General features: G+C 41.3%; 4 protein-coding genes across 4 annotated transcripts; 2 read left to right on the top strand and 2 right to left on the bottom strand.

Moving 5' to 3' along the window:
• Window positions 1-1,294: 1,294 nt before the first annotated feature.
• On the bottom strand, window positions 1,295-3,978 carry LOC105030150. The gene is made up of 2 exons (XM_020042588.3): window positions 3,726-3,978; window positions 1,295-2,456 (listed from the first exon to the last, which is right to left on the bottom strand). Exons 1-2 carry the CDS (start codon window positions 3,753-3,755, stop codon window positions 1,500-1,502), a joined length of 987 nt encoding a protein of 328 aa, XP_019898147.2. The 5' UTR covers window positions 3,756-3,978; the 3' UTR covers window positions 1,295-1,499.
• Window positions 3,979-6,113: 2,135 nt separating this feature from the next.
• Window positions 6,114-9,589, top strand: atp6v1e1b (ATPase H+ transporting V1 subunit E1b). The gene is made up of 9 exons (XM_010903833.5): window positions 6,114-6,347; window positions 7,197-7,262; window positions 7,541-7,650; window positions 7,853-7,919; window positions 8,032-8,121; window positions 8,237-8,305; window positions 8,427-8,521; window positions 8,660-8,747; window positions 8,842-9,589. Exons 1-9 carry the CDS (start codon window positions 6,315-6,317, stop codon window positions 8,902-8,904), a joined length of 681 nt encoding a protein of 226 aa, XP_010902135.1. The 5' UTR covers window positions 6,114-6,314; the 3' UTR covers window positions 8,905-9,589.
• Window positions 9,590-10,468: 879 nt separating this feature from the next.
• On the top strand, window positions 10,469-14,508 carry ada2b (adenosine deaminase 2b). The gene is made up of 9 exons (XM_010903832.3): window positions 10,469-10,818; window positions 11,155-11,374; window positions 11,489-11,699; window positions 11,812-11,939; window positions 12,412-12,502; window positions 12,633-12,741; window positions 13,041-13,198; window positions 13,698-13,900; window positions 14,060-14,508. The coding sequence occupies exons 1-9, from the start codon at window positions 10,503-10,505 to the stop codon at window positions 14,145-14,147; spliced, it is 1,524 nt and encodes a 507-aa protein (XP_010902134.3). The 5' UTR covers window positions 10,469-10,502; the 3' UTR covers window positions 14,148-14,508.
• Window positions 14,509-16,997: 2,489 nt separating this feature from the next.
• On the bottom strand, window positions 16,998-22,743 carry LOC105030166 (probable polypeptide N-acetylgalactosaminyltransferase 8). The gene is made up of 11 exons (XM_010903865.5): window positions 22,378-22,743; window positions 20,619-20,865; window positions 20,275-20,441; window positions 19,182-19,365; window positions 18,888-19,085; window positions 18,581-18,695; window positions 18,273-18,458; window positions 17,913-18,050; window positions 17,594-17,689; window positions 17,258-17,422; window positions 16,998-17,179 (listed from the first exon to the last, which is right to left on the bottom strand). Exons 1-11 carry the CDS (start codon window positions 22,571-22,573, stop codon window positions 17,018-17,020), a joined length of 1,854 nt encoding a protein of 617 aa, XP_010902167.4. The 5' UTR covers window positions 22,574-22,743; the 3' UTR covers window positions 16,998-17,017.
• Between the last annotated feature and the right edge of the window lie 227 nt (window positions 22,744-22,970).

Raw genomic sequence — 22,970 nt, 5'->3', positions numbered from 1 at the left:
CTAGGGAGACGTCCTGGGGGCATCCTTACCAGATGCCCGAACCACCTCAACTGGCTCCCGTGAGTTCCCCATGGATGGCTGAGCTTCTCACCCAATCCCTAAGGGAGAAGCCAGCCACCCTTCTGAGAAAACCCATTTCAGCCGCTTGTACTTGCAATCTTGTTCTTTCGGTCATGACCATGACAATAGGTGAGGATAGGAATGAAAATTGACCGGTATATCGAGCTTTCCAGCTCAGCTCTCTTTTCGTCACAACGGTGCGGTAAAGCGAATGCAATACCGCCCCCGCTGCTCTGATTCTCTGGCCAATCTCCCGCTCCATTGTCCCCTCACTCGCGAACAAGACCCCGATATACTTGAACTCCTTTACTTGGGGTAATGCCTCATTCCCTACCCGGAGGAGGCACTCCATCGGTTTCCTGTTGGGAACCATGGCCTCAGATTTAGAGGTGATTTGTAAGGTTTTCATTTTTTCTTTTTTCTTCTCGAAGATTTCAGTTTGTTTTTCAATTGAATTGTTCACATTATAAGTCACATTAAAAGTGGAAAAAGTTCTGCCATGATTTGTCTCATTCTTTCACATCACAAAAACCTGGCATTTTAACAGGGGTGTGTAGACTTTAATATCCACTGTATGTGTTGTTTTATTTAGTATCTATTGTCGACTTTACATCTTCACCACATATTTCTGTGATTATATTTGGCACTCTTGTATTCTTATCTTCCGCACTACTTTTTGTGTTGACACGTTCTGACCGAAAGCTTAACAATTAAATGCATTTTCATCCGAAAACGTAACATATTTGCCTTTTGATTTCCAGCAACGTTTAACTTTGGGTGTGCGGTAAAAATTTTAAATATTAATGAATTACTATAGCTCCTGTCTTTGTAGTAAACACTGTATCTCTGTAACTTCTCTGGAAACGCTGTGATTTTTACATTCATTATGATTATTTTCCATATTCAACGTCCTGAAATAAACAGTATTTAAATATTTGTTGAAAGCATATTAAATTTTTCTGAACGTAAAGATGAAAACTACAGCTTAGATCCCATGATATCCATTTATGAAGTGTGATTTAAAACAGTAACACAGAAGAACTGATATGTTACCACTTGAAATAGGCTCAACTGTCATGATGTGTGGGTGTGTTTGTGTTAGAGAGTTATTTTATGTGACTGTATTCATTTAATAAGGAACAAAAAATGAACAAAGATTTTTCAAATAATTCAAACTGTAATTACCTTTCAGGGATTTACATTCCAGGTTTAGTGAATTTACAGAGAAACAAAATGTGTTGCTCTTCCAAATATCCTGAGCTTTTATTTGAACAGAGGTAGCACAAGAAATAGATAAAAAATACAACCAACGTTCACAATACTAAATAGATGCAAAGAAATGCATTGTGTACAATCCAGTTTTTACTATGTGGAATAGTTTACAGTATATTCTGAAAACTGTGTTGTATGGCTTCTGGGGCTCACAGAATAGAGGCATGCTACTTTCTGCAGTAGGCCATAGCCCCATAAGCCACAATTCCCACAACAGCCACCAGGGCGGCACCAGCACACAGCAGCACAGGCAGCTCAGAGTCAGAGGTTGATGTGGCAGGCTCAGCGTCTGCCTTCTCTGGCGGAACCACCTGCGTCGACGGCAGGACTTCCTGCGTCGCCTGGGCAGCGGGGAGCAGGGCTTGGCTGGTAGTTTGGCTCGTGTCTGGTGGCTGGGGAGCGCCGGGCCCTAGGACCGGGGGAGGATGGAGCTGCTCTTGCATCGAGTACTGGAGCTCTGAATGTAACTCAGCTAGTGTGGGTACTGAGGGGACAGGAGTAGAGGAAGCTGAGGGGGGCTCTAGCCTCCAGACCGGCATGGGCATGGGGGCCGTGGTGGTGTGGGATACAGCAGCAGGCTCCTCCTGGACCCACGTCTCCCTCCTCTCCACGGACGGTGGGGGATCTGAAGTCTGTGGGACCTGTTGGCGAGCTGACACTTCAGATGACGGTAGCACCGCCTGGCCGGCCAGCTCCTCCTCTCTGAGCTCAGCGAGCTCCCTCTCTCCCCCCAGCACGCTCATCACGCTGGCCTGCAGCTCCTCTTCCACCTCCGCCAGGCTCCCGTCCTCCTCCTCCGACAGCATCTCCTCGTCCTCCTCCTCCGCGTCCTGCTCTAGGTGTAGCATGTCAGAGATGGAGTAGTGGTCCTCGCTGCGCTCCTCAGTCAGGTTGTCCAGGCTCCTGGAGTCCTCTGGGTCCATGTCTCCCACGGTGGACCAGGATTCAGCCAAGCTGCTCTCCGTCTGCCAGGAGACGGGCCCGCTGCTATCTCCCTGAACCAACCGCAGCGCGGAGGGGCCCAGCCAATCAGACCTCTGCTCTCCGGATAGGGAACTGACCTCACCACTGTCATCTCCTCTGGACACTGCTGGCACCTTTCCTTCCAGGGTGAAAACTGGGTACTAAAGAGTCACAACAGACAATAAATCACTAACAGGTAAATATGTGGTGTAATGCTGTTTAACGGATAAAATCTCTAAAATCAGTTTAGTAGAATATTTAACCTTCATAACTACTTAATAGTTGTTAGAATGTTTATGTCTGTCGAAATGTTTGGCTTGCCATTGAAAGCAATTATGATTATGAGCTGGCAAGACTAGAAACAGATCTGGGAACATAGCTGCGAACCCTGGAAAACCAATATTATATAAGGTGTTCTTCAGTGACATGCGGGAAAAAAACATTGCACTGTGCTTGGTGTTGCAGCTTACATTTCTATGTATATCCTGCCTCTCACATATCTGTCTAAATATAGGCATTATGTACATCTCCATATGTCACTCAGACGAGGAAGCTTTTTCCAAGATTTCACGTGATGTGACGCGTGGTTGAGAGGGGGAATATAGAGGGGAAAGAATGTTAAAAATCCCAGGAAGTGCAATGCCGCAGTTGGGAAATGTCTCACACATACTTAGTAAAAAAGAGCAACACAGCACATTGCCCAGACATTTGGATCTAAAAGAACCCATTATTATAAAGAATTGCAGTTTACACGACTGACTGCCTCACCTTTACTCTCACCTCTTGCATTATGTCTACATTTTTACTCAGGCACTGTCAGCTTTCTGTCCTTCACTTTACTAATTATTTTTCCTTGAGTGATTTATTTTTTACTAATGCTGGATATTCATCCGACATGCACATGCAAGCCGTTTAGTCTGGGTGTAGTTTTGAATACAAGTGATGTAGAAGTCGTTTGCAATGCACCTAAAAAGAATCACATTATACGAGTCACCACCACATACATCCGGAGGTCACAGCACCGACATCAGAGCCAACATATTGTCTCTTAACCCGAAGATGCATTTCTTACAACCTTATTCTATCCCATAATTCCCTCACTGTTAAGCTTGAAAGAGTAAAATAAAAGTCACATAGCCGTCAGCGTTTGACATATATGCACTGACTGTCCAGCTGTCATGTGACCAGTACACCACGTGCAGAAAGCTGTCCTGTCTCTTTAACGCCGAGGCCTGGTGTACGTTACTGGGCGTTTTGCCACACGCAGAGCCCGTGACATGGTGATCACGCTCTCATTACAAGGCACAGGGTATGCCTGTGGACAGACATTCAGAAACGTCTTTACATGGAAAGATACCAGTACAGTGCCTGTTCAAAAATCCTATCAATTGCCTACTCGGCCCAGTAAACCCTATTAACTCATTACCCACCTTGAGTGTCTGGATTTCCGTACGATCCATCCTACACCAATGGCTTTCAACCCTCGCAGACTTTAATTTAAACTAATTTCTATAATCTCTAAGTAGAGCAATGGATTGCAATGCTGTTATCATTGTATTCTGGATGACAATGTGATTAACTGCCATATGAAATGTATTTTGTTATATATGAAATTAAATTAAGTTATATGGCCTGCTCGGATTTTCCCTGACTACCTGCCGCCTTTTTCCCGTAGGGTCAGAGACTCATGGTTTTGTCGTCAGAGACTCATGGTCATGTCAGAGTGCCAGAGACAAAAGGTCAGTCTGAATGTCAGACAACGGAAACCAGTCATTCTCAGCCCCTCGTGAGCGATCTGGTGATCATATCAGTTTTCTAGAAACAGAACAGAACATACAAACATACACACACACATACTGGCTGACACATAAGGACAGGCCACAGATAAAGTTAGCATTCCAATGTCAATGAGAAGTTAGCTGGACATAAGACAACACTGTCCCTATTGAATGAATTCATAACTAGGCATCTTAGAAATGACAACACAACAAACACCCAGTTTATGTTGACAGGTGGCGCACAAGGTTAAATCCTCTTAGAATTCTGCCCTTCATAACATCAAAGAGTTCTATGCTGGCTTCCTTTCAATATTGATTTGACATATTGCTCTGACATCTCACTACTAATGTCTGGGTTACTATTATATATTATTTATTCTACAACAGCACACACACCACAAATCCTCTGTAACAACAACCAGATATCCTCTGATGTGGCCTTACTTTCCATTAACAGCAGTATAAAGACGTGTCTTTCTTACCTGGCGCCTCTGTAAAGGGTTAAAAGTCGTAGGTGAGAGGGAGATGTTGGAATAGAGTAAAAAGATGTGCAATCTGAAAGAAAGTCAGGGCTATGAACTTAGCCACAAAGAAGGTGATATACACACTGTAGTTGGCAATGGACGCCAGCTGCTGCAAAGAACGCAGGAGCCCCCTCCCTCTCTTTCTCCCCCTCTGTCACTCTTCCACTCTCTCTCTCTCGCTCTCTCATTCCCTTGTGCAGTGCCCAGACTGTGACGTAACAATTGGATACAAAGTGCTCATGCATGTTTTACACAGGTAAATATATATTCCATTTGTAAGAGGCTGCTATAAAATTACAGCATTCACGGTGATTAAATACTTCATAATTCATAATTGTGGCATCTAGCCAAAATAGCTCTTACCTATAGAACTTTCCTGTTGTCTTGTACTGAGAAACACAGTGGAAACCCTTTAAGTGACATACTGTAGAATCAGGATAAGGATGAGTTAGTGTTGTTTTCAGACACTTCCATCTGGCCGATCTCCATTCAGTACAACATTTGCAACACATTGTGTTATTTTTCTGGAATCCTCTACTTCCTAGCATATGGTGTTACAACAGATCACAGTTCAAGATTCCCATCTGCAGATTCATCATGATTTACAATGACTTATTTTTGGGTGGTTTGTACGTGTTGGGGGGTTAATTGTGGATTAGCAAGATTTTTTTTGATAATTGAACTCACCAAACCTATGTAATGTTTGAATCTCTCAAAATTATTTTGTTATGCACATTATGAAAGTTCTGCATCTGTGATTTCAGTTCAGAATGTTAAAACACACATCCTGCCAATACAACTAACTTCAAAGTTAATTATGTTAAAATGTTAGCCAAAAGATGGTTTGAAGTCATCTTATCCCTTTCATGCCAAGCCTGAACACTGTGGGCAGTACAGTTCACTTCAGGGTTAAAAATCATTGCATTTAAGAAGAATAGGAAAAAGGTACGTATTAATTAATTGAATAGAAGCATTCTATGGCATGTTGTAATTGAGGGTATAATGCTCCCTAGTTATTTCTGTCATTATTTTCTGATGTTTGTGCTCACTGCACTTATTCTGCAATGGTTTGTCTTCCTAGTGGCTGTCTGCTAATGTGAGTAAAAATCTGATGATGAATTGGGTCAAATAAGAAAGCCAACAAATCAAACTGTTTTACTTTACTGAGGATTAATTAAGTTAATGTGAATAAATTATGGTTATGTGAGAAGATTCGCAGTAATGGGTACTACAACCCCAAAGATATGTATAATTATTTCATAATGCATTTAATCTAAAAACAAAACAGTCAGAGACAGTAAACGAAAATCATTTTCTTCGTTTATCATCAAATCGACGCAGAACTGACCTCAAAAATAACTTACTGATCAGCATTACCATAATTCAACACTTCGAAAGGCAAATACCGACTTCTGTCAACGCCTTTACGAAAGTGATCTGCTTGAACGCCCCCTCTGACGCAAATAATGCTCGTCACCTCGCCGGAAGTAAACATCATGTGACTTTGGAAATCAGCTGATCCATCGTAGACATCTTTACAAGTCACGACCAACGCGATTAATTCATACGTTATTTTCTGTATTTTAACTGGTTTTTCATTTGGGAATACATTGTACTAAAGGATTTAATATATCTTCAAGCGGTTAGAATTTATAGTTTTAAAATCACAGTGGGTTTTATTTTTCTGAAAGGAAAAGGAAGATCATCTGCTGCAACCATGGCCCTCAGCGATGCAGACGTTCAGAAACAGGTACATAGCCTACATGGAAATGACAGCCTTTAACCTTCACACGTCCACCTCCCTCCGCCGATTGATCTGTCTTTGTATTTAGGCCTTCTGTTTAATTTCCTCTTAAAAATTTTGTAACTGTATAGAACTGAGAAGCAGAATTATGATATGACAAAGTTGTCGTCATTTTTAGGCTTTATACAATTTTTAAACTCACTACAATCCCGTTGCCTAATATTAGTTGGAAGCAGAATTGTTCATAAATTCAGTTTGGACATCTTGTTATTCTTGATGGCCCAATGATCACATGAGGGGAAAAACCCAGGGTCAGATGAGGAACTTGAGTGATCTCAGAGTGGTCTTGTCTCAACCGTCTCATGTATTTTTTGAAAATTGATTAGCAGGTTTTATAATTCCACTTCTGTCTGTAGTCTATGCTTTAGATCGCACATTCAGTTTGTTAGATTAATACTGCAGGGCCAATTGTGAATCTAAAATGTAGTCCTTGGTACTAGAAGGTAGCCTAACTGGTTGTATCTGCAATTATGTCAATGTTATTATCTCTTCAATGTTCCCTACATCTGTTATATTCTAAATAATCCAATCCATGTTGTTGAGTTCAAAGGAATTTGCGATACCAATTGCTGACCACATTCAAACAATAAGCATTTCAGAATCTTCAGTTTTGCAGATGGAACCGTCTCTGAAGGCCTTAAACCACAGGCCACACAACAGACAGACATTCCACACCACAGTGGTGTTGACAAAAGAAACTTGACTTCTGTATGAAACATGACTTGGAGAGCATGCCTGATATTAGATTGCCTCATCGTCCCCTAAGTCACACTTTGTTCAATCCCCCTTGTTCAGATCAAGCACATGATGGCCTTCATTGAGCAGGAGGCCAATGAGAAGGCAGAGGAAATTGATGCAAAGGTACAGTGCTCATTCACTATATTGACTGGCGTAGTTCAGTGCACACACATCCCGTGTCTCTTTTAAACACACACACACCCCCAAACCATTTGCATGGCCTCATTCTACTCGAATGATAAAAGCGCAGTACTATGATACATCTGGATTATTACCTAAATCATTCCAAAACATGTTCGTTTGATGCTTCTGAAAATGTGTTCACAATCGTGAGGCGTGACCCAAGAACCGTGCCTCCTCGTTGCATATACTCTCTCAGTGATACGTGTCTCCCCGCGCAGGCGGAAGAGGAGTTCAACATCGAGAAGGGTCGCCTGGTGCAGACCCAGAGGCTGAAGATCATGGAGTACTATGAGAAGAAAGAGAAGCAGATCGAGCAGCAGAAAAAAATGTGAGTCAATCTTTATCATCGTGGCAGCGCTGCTGCTTGCCTGTCTGCTGCTAGCCTGTCTGCTGCTTCCTCAGTGTTTCCTTTCTCTAAAGGCACATTTCCATTTGTCTGACGCACGACTTCCTCTATATATTTTTTACTGGAAGTCACCTCCAAAGTGCTTCCGTGTCACATCCTCACGTTGATCTCTCTCCCACTTCAGTCAGATGTCTAACCTGATGAACCAGGCCCGTCTGAAGGTGTTGAAGGCCCGTGACGACATGATTTCAGTAAGCTTAGTTTGTCTTGTTGTTTTATGGAACAGCCAGATACAGCTTGTTCAACCGCAGCAATACCTTGGATACAGAGTTAAGGTTAACCCTTCTCAACGTGTGCCCCCAGGAAATGTTGAATGAGGCTCGTAAGCGGCTGGCCAACATTGCCAAGGACCCGTCCAGATACCCGGCCCTGATGGATGGGCTAGTTCTGCAGGTGGGCCCTTTGTAACATGGTGGGCCATTTGTGTTTTTATACTACTGTTGTGTTTGTTAGGTTGAAATGAGTTGAATTTCTTTGTTTTTTTTCTTTCTCTATCATTATATGTCAGGGTTTCTATCAGCTTCTGGAGACCAAAGTGACCATCCGTTGTCGTAAACAGGACCTTCAGGTGGTTCAGGTGAGAAATTCATTTTTCTTTAGTGAACTTATTTATGTCCTTCAAGTCGATTTTCTGTATTTATGTGTTAGGATTCCCGTTTCCTACTGGGTTAATGCATGTTTGTTTAATTTCAATTCAGGCGGCTATCCAAAAGAACATTCCCATCTATAAAGCAGCAGTGAAGAACAATATTGAAGTTCGTATTGACCAGGACAACTTCCTGTCCCCAGACATGTAAGAGGCAAATCTTTTGTCTCTCAGTGTGAACCCATTCATTTCAAATTATTATTGATCATTTAACAAAGTCATGCAACCAACAGAACAAAATACATTTGAAATGTCAGTCCATAGTTAATTTTTGTGTCTCTTCAGTTCTGGAGGAATTGAGATGTACAATGCAAATGGAAAGATCAAGGTGTCCAACACTTTAGAGAGCAGACTTGACCTTATGGCTCAACAGGTAAGGACAAATGGAGCAACACAGGAACTGTATGGACACTTAATTGCTTGCGTATCTAGTCCTAATCCACTAACACAATATATTTTTTGTTCAGATGATGCCGGAAATCCGAGTGGCTCTCTTTGGTCAGAACCAAAACCGCAAGTTCTTGGACTGAGTGTCTCTATCCATCGTCTTGCAGTTTTTTGTTCTTTATGTTGTTGTGGAGAAGATAACATTCCTGTGTCTATGAGAAGAAACCGAAAAATGCAACTCAAAATCGAAAAAGACCCTGTTTTTGTTGTTTTGTGATGTGTTGTTGTATATAAGAGCATCTTGGGACAGTATACAAGATCTGCTGCCCCCTCCTGGGGATCTTGGGTTACACGCCAGAGTATTCATCATTGTAATGGTCAGCTGGACGGTTATTATTGCATACTCTCTGGATCAGGCTGCATGTAAAGAAATAGTAGCTGATACATCTTGCATTTGTAATTTTGTTTCATCGTAATCCCTATGTCAATAACACCTTGTTCATGGAAAAAATGGTGAGTGGTTTATAGAGGATTTACTCACCCCTAGCGATTAGTGCCCATCGATCACTAAAAGAAGTGTTAGTGGGGAATTTTAAGATCAACTCCTTGTATCATTCCTTCCCTTGTTTAATGTCTTTGCTGCTGTGTCAGGAAGGGGGATGTTGTCGTTCCATGGGGTGCTCCGTATGTATATTAAGATTCAAATGCATATTAAATTATACGTGTGATTGTGTTATTGTTGGCGCTTTATGTTCATTTTGATTGCACAATTTCATCTGAGGAGGTTATATTCTGAAATTATATGGAATAAAGTATACATCAATAGGATCAATTGCAGCTGGCTTTTTTTTTGCCTTTTTTGGCAAAAACTTGACCTAGGAAATACACCATGTTACCCCTCCTCCCCCATGCACAAAACAACAGTCTGCTAAGAACAGCACATACTTAAAAAAAAAAAACATTCCTGTCCCACTGCCATTCTTCTCTGGGCATTACTGATAGGGATAAACAAAAAACATGGCCATTACATACAGGGCAATTAAATAAGTCAGTGAATAAATGTATTGCAGTAATGAAATTGATCAGTAATGGTGCTACTAAATGGCCAAATTGTTTTTAACCCCCCCCCCCCCCCCCCATCTGTTGTATAATGCATTTTTGTGATTTAAGAGTCGCACTTGAGCCTTGTTATTTAGTAAATTGAATCATCCGTGGTCCCTTGACAAGCTTATCACATGCCAGATTTTAGGGGAGAATTTTGCTGACTAGCTACCGCCATTAAGTGACTGGGCGTCACAAAACAGTATTGTTAGCCTTCAACTCTGACTAAATAGCATAATGCTGGAGTCATTCATGGGGAAAGTTTACGCACTCGAGAAGGAAAGCGTGAAGATAACGGTAGGATACCTAATTTCTGTTCTCGTTTGTACATTTAGCCTACTTTAATTTATCAGTGTAAATGTTGTTTACATACAATTATATAATTGCATTCTATGATTCTAATTGTGTAATTACATTGAATGACTATCTGATCATGCTGTTCACTATTAGAGATACTACGTAACTCCTTGCTCTTATAATGAAAAATGCAGCATCAACATGAATTTTTCCTGTCTTACCCAAAATGCTCCAAACTACTGTCTCTGTCTCATTTTTAAACTAAATCAAGGGATTTTGTTGATTGAGTGACCTCTTCTATAAGGATTTCAAAAAACGTCTCCAGCTCTGCTGACTACCGGACATGAGGATTTTGTCCTCTAGAAGGAGCTGCTCTATTAGCAAATTCCTGTTGGTAGTCGTGATGTGCTGTTTGACTGTGTGTAGCGGAACACCTGACCCTAGTCAAAGGGAGGTGATGATTCGCCAAGAGGTCTCAAGGCAGACAGGGGGCAGTGTGCAGCTGACAGGGGCAGAGCAGAGGCTAGATTGGCACCTTAATAAGCTAAAAAAACAAGAAATTGCTGCAGAACAGTTCCTTCCTGCCACTCACTTCTTCAAAGCACGACCACTCATCCAAAAGAGCCCCATCTTCAGCCTACTGCAAAAAATGCCCAAAGGTAAGACAATAAAACTCTACCCATCTCCCAACCACAGCTAAGGAGGTCCTTCATCCACTAGTTTATCTATAAACACCCAAAACCTTCCACTCAATAGTTTATTTTAAGCATGAACTGATTTGCGTGTCGATCAATGATGCAAAAAGCACCATACGATGAAACTCTTTGTGTGTCGATAATTCTATATCTTGTAAACTTGACCGCTGACATGCAAACCATTTTAGGACCATATTGACAGTGGACTAAATTCATCAAATGCCAAAAAGTAATTTTGAGGCGCTGCTATACCCCATTGTAACGATGATTTACACCTACATCCTCTGTTGTGGGCGACAGGGGCGGCCCTCCACATCCACAGCTCATCCCTGGTGAGTGTTGATTGGCTGGTGAAGAACATCACATACAGACCAAACTGTTACATCTGCTTCACGTGGGGCAGGTCTTTGCGGTTCCTCTTTTCCAGTCGCCATCCTTTCCCCAGCTGGGACTGTCCCTACTGGCGGCTGTTGAAGACACTGAGAGGAAACATGCCGGATCCAACAGACTTTGACCACAGGTTGTCCACTTTCCCTCTAGACACCAGACCCATGCGATACTAATGATGTCTATGAATGAAGTACAAAGGGAAAACTGTTTTATTCATGAATGGGTCAATTATTTGCTCTTTCAGCTTGATGAGGAACCTGACACTGTTCACAGAAGATCCAGATACAGCATACCCAAGCCAGGATGCTGTTTGGGAGAAATTTGAGACAGCATTTCTGGCTATATCCGGGCTGGTCACTTACGCTCCTGTGTTTAGAGACTTTCTGTACAAAGGCTTAGAGCAGCTGCTTCATGACAACATTATGTACCTGGAAGTAAGGACTGGACTGTCAAGGGTTAGTTTTTTAACTTAGGCCTTGACGGGACGCCTAGATTAGTTTTAAATAGTATTGTTCAGTTGTTCTGAGTGATGGGTTTTGACTGGTTCTTTTCCTGCACATCCTGCAGACCTATGAGCTTGATGGAAGCATCCATGACAAATCCTGGTCTTTAAGGACTTATCAGGAAGTCACTCGGCAGTTTGTGGCTGAACACCCTGACTTTCTAGGAGTTCGACTCATCATTTCTGTCCACAGGTATAGTACAAAGATTGATTCAGGACAGTTTAAAGGCATAAACGTCACAAACATCCCCAGTCACAAAAATTACACAATTTCCAAATATTTAGTGCATCAGAACCCTCAGCATGGTTGAAGAGAAACAGGAATACAGATCCTCAACCCAACCTCTGTTTCCTGAAAACAGGATGTGGGAACCCCTCTAAGGCATTTCCTGAACAAAACCGTCAGTCTCTCAATTAGCCCAAGTATGTTGGTCAAGTCAGGGGCCCTGATGACTGGGGGCACCAATATGAAGAATATTTTCTATGCCCCATGTCAAAATGTGTGGAATTACTAGATTCTCAAGCTTCTCTCCCCTGCTAAACAGGTGCTTCTAAAACATCTAGAATGGACTGTGGGGAGCCCCAAACTAAATCTCTGCGCCCCCTAAAGCTATGAAATGGAAACACAATATATGCTTGATTGAGCTTGACTGTTTGCATTTTAGGGCTCTGAGTGTGTCTGAGGTTAAAGCAGCTGTGAAAGAGGCCATTCAGATGCAGAAAGATTTCCCAGAGATTGTTGCAGGATTCGATCTGGTGAGTATTCTCTCAATGCATGGAACCAGAAACACGTAATTCCTATTCATTCCCGAACATACGTAATCTCATTATGTATTATAATGTTTACATAATGATTTACGTCATGGCTGTTCTTTTGTGCCATCAGGTGGGCAGGGAGGACAGAGGTAGACCTCTCTGGTTCTTCAAGGACGCGTTATCTCTCCCAGCAGAGCTCGGCATTAAGCTGCCTTATTTCTTTCATGCAGGAGAGACCGGTAAACATAGAAATAGTCATTCAAACAATTGTGCAAATAATAAAAGTATATTTATTGTGTACTTCATTGGGTCAAACCTCTCCTGGGGACCCCCAGACATTGCATGTATTAGGTATTGCCCAGAGCTAGAACACCTGAATCAACTAATTATTACGTCCTTGGCAGCTTGATTCAGGTGAGCTAGTTCAAAGGAACAATGAACATTATGAGACGGCTGTGGGGCTGCGGGGGAGGTTAGACAACCACTGGGCTACTGTGTACTTATTGTGTGCCTGCATGGGTGTTTGTTCCCTCTGAAGACCTGGAGGGCACTGAAGTGGATGAGAACATTCTGGATGCCCTATTATTTAACACCCAACGCATTGGGCATGGATATGCCTTGACACATCACCCACTGGCAAAGGAGCTCTCGAAGAAGGGAAACGTGGCCGTGGAAGTATGTCCCATCTCAAACCAGGTAAATGCCATATTGTCTGTTAGTATTCCTCATGACTGAATTCCATGGCTGATATGGACTTTGGCTTTCAAATTTAGATAAAAATACAAGGAACATAAATGAATATGCATTTTTTACCAAGCCTATCAGCATGTTTGCAATGGTCGAAACATTTTAAATTGGTCAATTTACTAACCAATGCCTAACCAAAGGACACTTCACTTTATCACCAGTCAGTAGAGAAAGTTGAGACCTAATGGTTTTCCTGAGCATGTAATGAAGTAACCGTCCTCTGGCAGGAGCCAAAACACTTTTTTTATTTGATAGGGGTCCTGCGCTAAAGAATGGAAGTTTTCAGTCTGTCTTACAACAGTATGGGTAATCACGAAAACAAGTTTAACATAATATAAGTAGTTTAATAACCTAAATTGGGCACTGATTTCGATAACGTCTGTGTCAGTAGTCTTTATTCAGTCCTTTTGATTGACATCAAACTACTTCCTTGGGGGTCATGGAACAGGTACTCAAGCTGGTTTCCGACCTGAGGAACCACCCAGCTGCTGTACTGATGTCTGAGGGCCATCCCATGGTGGTCAGCTCTGATGACCCATCCCTGTTTGGGACAACTGGCCTCTCCTACGACTTCTATGAGATGTTTGTAGGCATCGGCGGGTTGAGAGCTAACCTGGGCACTCTCAAGGAGCTGGCCATCAACTCCTTAAGGTAAACTCAAGAGTTGTTAAATAGAATGAAATGTATCTCTGCGCTGTTGCGATTTTCCTTTGGATACCTTCTGATCTCTCATGACGGCCTGTTAACATACAGTTCTGAATTTTAGAGAAAGTTGTTGTTATGTCTGAAGTAACCTTAACTCTCCTGTAGATATAGCTCCCTGCCACCACAGCTGAAAGAAAGAGGGCTCTCCATGTGGCAGAGGACGTGGGATAAGTTCATAGCTGAAAACTCATAGAAATCCCTGAGCAGAGGAGGAACTGCCCTGATGTCAACTCAACGAAGACATATTTTAAATTATGAGCTCTGGTGATAATCTGCAGGTGATCAGTAACAAAACAAAAATGTGGATAACCACATGAATTACACGCTTCCTTTGCATTTACAACATTTAGGACTAAGGAAAAAACTGCTGAAAAGCAAGTAACATTCTGCGAAGAAACTCTACAGCTACAGAACTGTATGCCATCCAAAACAAATCAAAACCGCTTACTTTAACGGATGATGCAAATTCCATTAACTCCTGAGGTCTCTGGTAGACTCAACAGGAAATTTCTATAAAATGTATTAAATGACAGGTTTTTGTGATGTAATAGAATGAGACAAAGATAAATCCTATCATAACTTTTTCCACTTTTAATGTGACCTATAATGTGAACAATTCAATTGAAAAACCAACTGAAATCTTCGAGGGGGAAAAATGAAAAATAAAAACCTTACAATAACCTGGTTGCATAAGTGTGCACATCCTCTTATAACTGGGGATGTGGCTATGTTCAGAATTAACCAATCACATTAAAACTCATGTTAAATATAAGTCATTACACACCTGCCATCATTTAAAGTGACTCTGATTAATCACAAATAAAGTTCAGTTGTTCTAGTAGGATTTTCTTGACATTTTCTTAGTTGCATCTCAGAGCAAAAGCCATGGTCTGCAGAGAGCTTCCAAAGCATCAGAGGGATCTCAGTGTTGAAAGATATCAGTCAGGAGAAGGCTACAAAAGCATTTCCAAAGCATTGGATATACCATGGAACACAGTGAAGACAGTCATCATCAAGTGGAGAAAATATGGCACAACAGACATTACCAAGAACTGGACATCCCTCCAAAACAAAAGACGAGAAGAAAACTGGTCAGGGAGGCTTTCAAGAGGCCTACAGCAACATTAAAGGAACTGAAGGAATTTCTGGCAAGTACTGGCTGTGTGCTACATGTGACAACAATCTCCTGTATTCTTCATATTAATGGGCTATGGGGTAGGGTGGCAAGACGGAAGCCTTTTCTTACAAAGAAAAACAATCATCAAGTCCCCCAAAAGCAGATGGGAAAATGTGTTATGGTCTGATTAAATCAAGGTTGACCATAATTCCAAGAGATTTGGCACAAAAACAACACTGCACATCACTCAAAAAACACCATACCCATAGTGAAGCACACTTGCAATCCAATTGAACATCTGTGGGTTGATCTGAAGAGTTCTATGCACAGGAGATGTCCTCGCAATCTGACAGATTTGGAGCGCTTTTGCAAAGACGAGTGGGCAAATATTGCCACGTCAAGATGTGCCATGCTAAAAGACTCCTGCTGTAATATAATCGAAAAGGTGCTTCAACAAAGTATTAGTTTAAGGGTGTGCACACTTATTCAACCAGGCTATTGTGAGTTTTGAAATTGGTTACAGTTTGTTTTTCAATTGAATTGTTCATGTTATAGGTCACATTAAAGGTGGAAAAAGTTCTGACATGATTTATTTCTCATTCTTTAACATCACAAGAACCTGGCATTTTAACAGGGGTGTGCAGACTTTAATATCCACTGTATACTACCTTTGTAGTGTTTTGTCATTTGTACTTCACTGGTCTGTTTTTTGTACAAAGCTACTCTAGAAAGGTGCATTTTCAAAAATACTTTTCAATGGTCGTGAAATTGAAATGCTGTACGTTTTTGGGGTGGAGCTTTATTTACTTAAATCTTACAGTATACTGTACAATACAGTCTGTATTCAAAATGCAACAATCCCCCTTTGGAAAAAGACAATCATATGAGGTCAAATCAAATGTACACATCAAATACAAAAATATGTATGTTATATTTTACTAAATGTTCCATACATATTTTTGTATTTGATGTGTACATTTGATTTGACCTCATATGATTGTCTTTTTCCTCCACATCGAGAGGGGTCAGCTGAGGTGGCTTGGGCATCTGTTTCGGATGCCTCCGGAACGCCTTCCTGGGAAGGTGTTCCGGTCCCGTCCCACCGGGAGGAGACCCCGGGGAAGACCTAGGACACGCTGGAGGGACTATGTCTCCCGGCTGGCCTGGGAACGCCTCGGTGTCCCCCCGGAAGAGCTGGAGGAAGTGCCTGGGGAGAGGGAAGTCTGGGCATCCCTGCTTAGACTGCTGCCCCCGCGACCCGGCCCCGGATAAGCGGAAGATGATGCTATGCTATGCTATGTTCCAGAGTACCACATTGTTGGTAATAATTTGATACAATTATTCATATAATTCACCAATATAGCTACTGTATCTACAAAGTTGAGTCCCTTTACTGGCTACTGTCGACTGGCCTGTGCCAACATGAAGGCCTTGTATGTTCCCAAATGTAATAGGACTCCCATAGCACCTACAAACAGTATTTGCAGTTAAACTTCTGAGGAATAATGTGGCTAAGCCTGAGCTTTTACTCCTCCCAGTGAACACACAGTTCAGTTCAAAGTGAATGAGATGGCGAGGGTGAATGATTGTCTATCTGCAGTGACTTAAAGCATTTATCCAAGTTGTCTCAGCACTGTACATGTCTGACCACAGACTGGAATGCTTCATAAAGTTAACGAGCACTAAGTTGTGAGTGAAGTTGTTTTCTATGACTTTAGATAGAAATAGGAGGTTGTAAATAGGCTTGTAGTTTGACAGAAGGTGTAGGAAGAAATCATTTCTTGAGAAGGCAGCTGATAGCAGCAATGTTAAATAATAACAGCACCTTCAAAATTTGGAGGGACACGTTGGTTACAAACTGGATGAGAGCAAATTATGTTTTTTTAAATACTTCCAATAAAATAGATATTTGAAAATGCTTAAATACATAGTTAACAAGTATTTTATTAGCTAATAAAATTTACATATATTTGAACTGAGTCTTTTATCAGGTTCTGTATTTTCCAGTGCTGCCCAGTGCAGTCCTGAATGATGAGCTTGTAGTACGTGTCTTCTCCTTGGGCAATCTCCAGACATCTCTTTGTCTGTCTGTTCTGGATGGCTTTTCCCTGTGAATAATAATCATAATTTAAAAAGTAAATTTACCATGTTTCAATTACCCTATTTTATGTTGTTGGAATGCTCACCTGTTGGAAGTCCCAGAGCATGTGGAATCCCTTCTGCTTGGCCACCTTGCATTCATACAGCCCTGGGGTTTCAGAGTTTGTGTCTACCAGACATCGATTACTGCTGTACTTGTGAGACTTGATGCCTCCAATGTAGATCTCCCCACTGGTTCGATAAAAACAGTGCTGGATGGAGATTGACAACATTATTGACAACATCAGTCAGTGTTATTGACAACAGGATTTACCTACTTTCCAATTTGTTGATCTGTTATTGGATTAAATCTAGTGTATGGACAGAATGGATTACTTCTTATTTGTGGTTACATACTAAAAAGTCAAAATGTTTCTACAAACCTGTGTATTTGTATAATGGCATTCATATAAAATAGGTGTTTTCCCTGGATCTGGGCCTTGATCCAAACAGAGATCCCTCTTCATGTCATTGATCAGCTATTTCATAGACAGAAATTAAAAGAGCCATATGCGCAATTCTACATAGAATGTTTTTATGTCAGTAATAGATGTGCCTGTTTTTGACAAAAGAAAAGTAAAATGACTGAAGCCAGCAAAGGGAAAGTGAATCCTTGCTCTGAAACACTGTGAAACAATGTGTTATTTATACAGACATTTCTTGAGTGAATCATTCCAGAATATTAGTGTAAGCATCACTCACAGCTCCATATCCAACGAAGTCACCCAGAGGATTTAACATAGGATATACATTATCCAGGTACCACTGAAAGGGCTTGCAGTTAAGCCGCTCTCTCAACTTTTTCCTCTCAGAGACATCCCCAATGTCTATGCCATGATCCTATTGTGAAGGAGAACACAGAAAATTAAAAAAGACATCCCACCTTTTATTTACTTTCGCTTATATACTTATTTGCATTGGTCATATACTCTTTGTGTGAGTTATAAACAGTTTTCATGATTGTGCTAATTGTATGTTTTTAAACTATCACAGTACTGATTATTATACTACAGTTGAAGAGGCTGAAGCCTACTTTTTTAATTGTTTATTTCTGTACAGTACCTTCAGTGGGAGGTTCCAGGCTATGTTGACATTGTGTTTGTATTCATCCATCCAGACCTCAGCCACTCTCAGAGCGTTCCTCTTTACTGTAATGCTCAGGTCAGGAAGATAGGGTTTGTGGGCTCTCTCAACATGTGCAATTTTAGAACAAGGTATGACCTCGATACTTCCACCACAAAGCCACACCTATAAAAACCAAACAACAGAAGAGAAAATAGAGCTTGTGGACTGAAGAACTGAAAGTAATTCCTCAAAAACAAACTCTGCTTTTATTTTACCATTCATTTAGCAACCTTAGAGTGGCTTACCCGGATGCCCAGTTCAACATTTTCTCCTCCATAGATCTTCATGCCACCATCAAGTGCTCCAATTTCCCCAAAGAACAGGCGATCAACCACTAGAATGCCCATAACGGAGGGGCTTCTGTCAAAGACAGTGCAAATAGTTGTAGTGTACACCATATAAATGTTGTAATTCATTTCGAGTGAATAAATAAGACAACAAGCAAGCTAGATGTACTGCATATTATCCTCCCAGTGCTGAGCTTCCTTATTATCTCTCGAAAGACACTTGTGAAACTGGGTTTCCAACCAGTGAAGAAATCACAGCACTTACTTTCCTGGCTTTGAATTGTCCTTCAAGGCGTACCACTCAGGTCTGAACCAATCGTACATGCCCCAAAGGGCCCAGTCAAAGCCAATGGGGGCAGACACATACTTGATGACTCTCAAGTCATCGTAACCGATTTTGTCAAACACCGGCGTCAACACCAGTGTGCGGTCCTCCTTTATCCTAGCTAACAGTGGCTCCGCCCTTGTCATAGAAACACAGAATGAAAACATCATTAATGGCAGGCGCTGATTTTAAAAGTCTCACAGATTTAATTGTTTAATCAACCATTTGGACAACCATTCCACGTGGACTTCTATATGGGCGTCTAAGATGGCCACAACATCCCCTACAGCTTCTCTCCACCCGGAGAGACGAGCCTGTGTGAGGCCCAACTGCTCCGAATGTCTCACTTTCTTCACCAGGCCTGGACGCTCCTCGTGGATTAAGTTGATGTAGTCATCCAGCTTCTCCTTTAGTTCCTCTGTGACAATGGAGCAGACACTTGCAAATCAGTGATCAACAAAACTTTTAAGTTCAATCTATAGTTCGTTCCACCATTATTTGCACCACTGGCAAAAATCACTAATCTTAATCTGACTCAAAATAGGAGAACTACCTATTTTTCAGTAAAAATGATCAAGAAAATCTCTCAAAAACATGTCACAATTATTAGCAGACTTGCATTCAATTCGTTGTGCACCCTCTCCTTGCCAATATAACAGCAGTCTTCTATCATAATGCCTGATGATTTGAGGGAATAAATAACAAGGGATCTGAGACCATTTATCCATGCAGAATCTCTCCAGATCATTTAGTTATTGGTCAAATGGTGTTGTTGTGCAAAAAGCTCGATAGAACCTAGTTCCTAGTTTCAAATTAAAGTTCCAATAATGTTTAATAAAATCCACACCCTGACATTTGTCTTGATGAGATTACAGACTTCCTTCTGGAAGACAACCAAGTTCTGTTATTCCCCAGCTGTGATCAGTGGAGATTTTCCTCTTCTGCAAAGCAGCTCAGCAGGAGGTGCAGAGCCCCTCACCTGAGTAGCTTAGAGGAAACATTGTCAACAACATTTATTTTTACTTGTGAGTTCTCTGACTTTACATTGATAGCTGACTAAGAGAGTTTTTGCACAAGTCACCTCGAATAAATAACCCTGGAAAACAGGAACTTATGGATGACAAGACAGATAGCTGTTTTAGCTTAGGTTCAAAATGACTTCTAGGAGTGACAATAACACACGTTTTTGAGAAAGTGTCAATCACACATTCCTTTTTTGCTCATCTCTACCAAATGGGCCAGTAATTATGGAGGGTAATGTAAATGTATGTTATGCTCTGATTTGAAATATTTTCATATGTAGAAAGAATCGACCAATTAAACCAACCAATGGAGCTGTGGTCATCCACCAGTATTATGTCTTTGAGCAGGCGTTGGGGGGTCTTGTCTATGACGCTACGTATCGCTCTCTTGATGATTGACAGGGCCTCGTCCAAGTAGATCAAAACCACACTGATGGTAGGCAGGTCCTGGGGGTACTGGTGCTTAGAACACCTGACAGGGAAAACAAAAAAATATTTGAACAAATCTGTTGTTTCACTCTTAATGTAATTTAATAGATTAAATTGACTTTGGATGGCAGTGATGCAAAAGCCTATGCATACAATTCAGAAATATTCAGCTAGCAATGTGTTGCGCAGAGGTGGTGCAAAGACAAGCAAAGGCATTTACTTAGGAGGACGAGTGTCAGGGATTTCTCTGTTCAGTGGGAGTCGGTCACTCAGGAAGACATTGTATCCGTAGGTCTGAAACAGCCCCTCTGCCTCTTTCTGCTCCTCCTCTGACAGCTCATCACCCCAGTTTCTAAATAGAGCTGAGTTGGGATACAACTTCTTCACCACCTTCCTCTCCTTCTTCACCTTGGTTACCTTCACATCCTGCCACTCTTCTAGACTGATCCTGGTGTTGAATGTTTTCACTGGGAAAACAGTTGTTAATCAAAAACACTTTTCATGCCATTCATTATTATACTGCATGAAGGTGGTTTGTTTCTGACAATACTTACAATGCCCTTCGAAAGTACATAGACTCCATCGGTTTCATCATTTTTCTGACTCCACTGAACACAGAACACCAAATATCGAGCCAAACACTTAAATGTTTGTGCAAAATTACAGAAGATAACCCATGTTGAACAGTTTTTACAGTACTTTGAAGAACGCCATTAGCAGCAATCACAACTGAATCATGTCTGATCAACTGAATTTGATAAAGGTTAAAGTTCAAAGGATAAAGTTCAAAAGACATCAAAAATGATAAAAAAATATAATCTGAGACCAATTTGGATTGTCATGGCAAAGGGTCTGAACGCTTATATAAATACAACATTTCACTTTTTAAATTTAAATATATTGGCACAATTATTAGGTAGTATGTAGATCCATTGCAACAAATACATATTTCATAAATTATAATTGAAGTCTATAACACAACAAAATGTGGGGTAAATAAAGGGGCCATCTTGCATCCATTAGGAAATGGATAGAAGATGGCCCCACCAAGATACTGCAGAGATCCGGGTGTCCCTCCAAAACTGAGAACAGGGCAAGAAGAAAGCTCATCGGGAAAACCGCCAAGATACAAATGGCAGCTTTAATGGAACTGCAAATATTTCTGGCAGAAACTGTATTCCCTGTATATTTCAACTTTTGCACATATTCTCAGACATGAAACTCTTTTGTTTTCTTTTCTTCAGAGAAATTATTTTCACTTAAAGATTGTTGGCTGCAAGACCTTAGGTCTGATTTGATTTGTCTGGATTTCAACAAAGGTGTGTACAGTAGAGATTTTATGCACACTGTATGTGTTTTCCAAGCACCATGGCTTGAACATATCAGAACCTCTACTGACATTGAATATCCACCGTGTTTACCTTTCTGTGGTAAAATGAGCAAAACAAGTATGTTGAAGTGTGTGCAGTCTGAGTATTTCTTTGTAGATTTCTCCCCAATGTTGTGATATCTTATGTATGATTAAGTGCCTGCTTCATCACAGCAATTCCCAGCGAACTTGCAACAGTCGATGTTGTGATGCATCTTTTGGTTATTTTCATGCTGCCCACTCAACCAGGAAGTCTAGACCAAAATCCTGACGCTTCAGAGGGAACGCATTCTCTGTTTTTCTACCTCAGTTGAGCTCACAGGCACAAACAACATCACATGAAGTCACTAGAACCCAACGAGGCAAAGCAATCATATTCCATTACTGTACTACACCAACAAACCCAATAGGTTTAGGTCAATTGCAACATGTTCTGTGAAAGAGCAGAATTCAACCCGTGGTCATGTACCTGAAACTGTGAAGTAGTGATTTCACCACAGCGCCATTCAGATGCCCTAGGCACTCTATCTTACATGCAATGATAGATGCATGGAATTTACGATCATTTTGGGCTCCCGACAAACCACTTATGAAGCAGATTCAGACTCACCCAGTTTGTTAATCTGCACCTCCATATTCTCCAGCCTTTTCAGGATTTTCTGGCCACTGACTAAGTCATTCTGATAGGGCCTGTGCAATATTTCCCTATGGGAATTAACCTCCTGTTTAATGGATGTTATGTAGAGTATTCCAGCCACGATGAACAACAAAGAGGACAGCCCTCGGAGCCAGCCTAGCCTCAACATCTTGCTGCTTGTTTAGCCTTGGGGTACAGGATGGCCGTCAGTACCTCGTCACTCTGGTCAATCACCCACTATCCCCTGGTCCTTCAATTGAGTTTGATATCACAGGCTTTTCCATCCATAGTTTGCCATTTTGAGTGTTATTTCGTTACTCCAGACAAATTATTCCAGTATGCAAGACCATCTCTGAATAAAAGGTACAGAGGCACAGTCACTCATGCTTTTATATTTGAGGAAGGTGTTGTAATGTTTGTATTAGAACAGGTTGGTCAGCGGCACTTACAAAGTTCATTAAGTGGGCTTCTTACTGCACTTGCAGGATATTTCTTTTCCAGGATATCTATAAACAACATCGACTTTTAAGCCCAAAGGGTTGTTTCATTATGGCAGGTTGTTTCAT

This window comes from Esox lucius, chromosome 23 (assembly GCF_011004845.1).
Source record: "Esox lucius isolate fEsoLuc1 chromosome 23, fEsoLuc1.pri, whole genome shotgun sequence".
Taxonomy (NCBI): domain Eukaryota; kingdom Metazoa; phylum Chordata; class Actinopteri; order Esociformes; family Esocidae; genus Esox; species Esox lucius.
This window is presented reverse-complemented; position numbering and strand designations above follow the sequence as displayed.

What these genes read in the sequence shown, in the direction of transcription:
- LOC105030150 (XM_020042588.3), bottom strand. Translation starts at nt 3,755, where the DNA reads ATGGATCGTACGGAAATCCAGACACTCAAG. An exon ending in CGGAAATCCAGACACTCAAG is followed by an intron (nt 2,457 to 3,725) that starts GTGGGTAATGAG and finishes GTGACTCTTTAG; the next exon opens with TACCCAGTTTTCACCCTGGA.
- atp6v1e1b (XM_010903833.5), top strand. Translation starts at nt 6,315, where the DNA reads ATGGCCCTCAGCGATGCAGACGTTCAGAAACAG. An exon ending in ATCGAGCAGCAGAAAAAAAT is followed by an intron (nt 7,651 to 7,852) that starts GTGAGTCAATCT and finishes CTCCCACTTCAG; the next exon opens with TCAGATGTCTAACCTGATGA. An exon ending in AGGACCTTCAGGTGGTTCAG is followed by an intron (nt 8,306 to 8,426) that starts GTGAGAAATTCA and finishes ATTTCAATTCAG; the next exon opens with GCGGCTATCCAAAAGAACAT.
- ada2b (XM_010903832.3), top strand. Translation starts at nt 10,503, where the DNA reads ATGAGGATTTTGTCCTCTAGAAGGAGCTGCTCTATTAGCAAATTCCTG. An exon ending in TAAGGACTGGACTGTCAAGG is followed by an intron (nt 11,700 to 11,811) that starts GTTAGTTTTTTA and finishes CACATCCTGCAG; the next exon opens with ACCTATGAGCTTGATGGAAG. An exon ending in TTGTTGCAGGATTCGATCTG is followed by an intron (nt 12,503 to 12,632) that starts GTGAGTATTCTC and finishes TTGTGCCATCAG; the next exon opens with GTGGGCAGGGAGGACAGAGG.
- LOC105030166 (XM_010903865.5), bottom strand. Translation starts at nt 22,573, where the DNA reads ATGTTGAGGCTAGGCTGGCTCCGAGGGCTGTCCTCTTTGTTGTTCATC. An exon ending in ATAGAAGTCCACGTGGAATG is followed by an intron (nt 19,086 to 19,181) that starts GTTGTCCAAATG and finishes TTCTATGACAAG; the next exon opens with GGCGGAGCCACTGTTAGCTA. An exon ending in GCCATTATACAAATACACAG is followed by an intron (nt 17,423 to 17,593) that starts GTTTGTAGAAAC and finishes ATCTCCATCCAG; the next exon opens with CACTGTTTTTATCGAACCAG.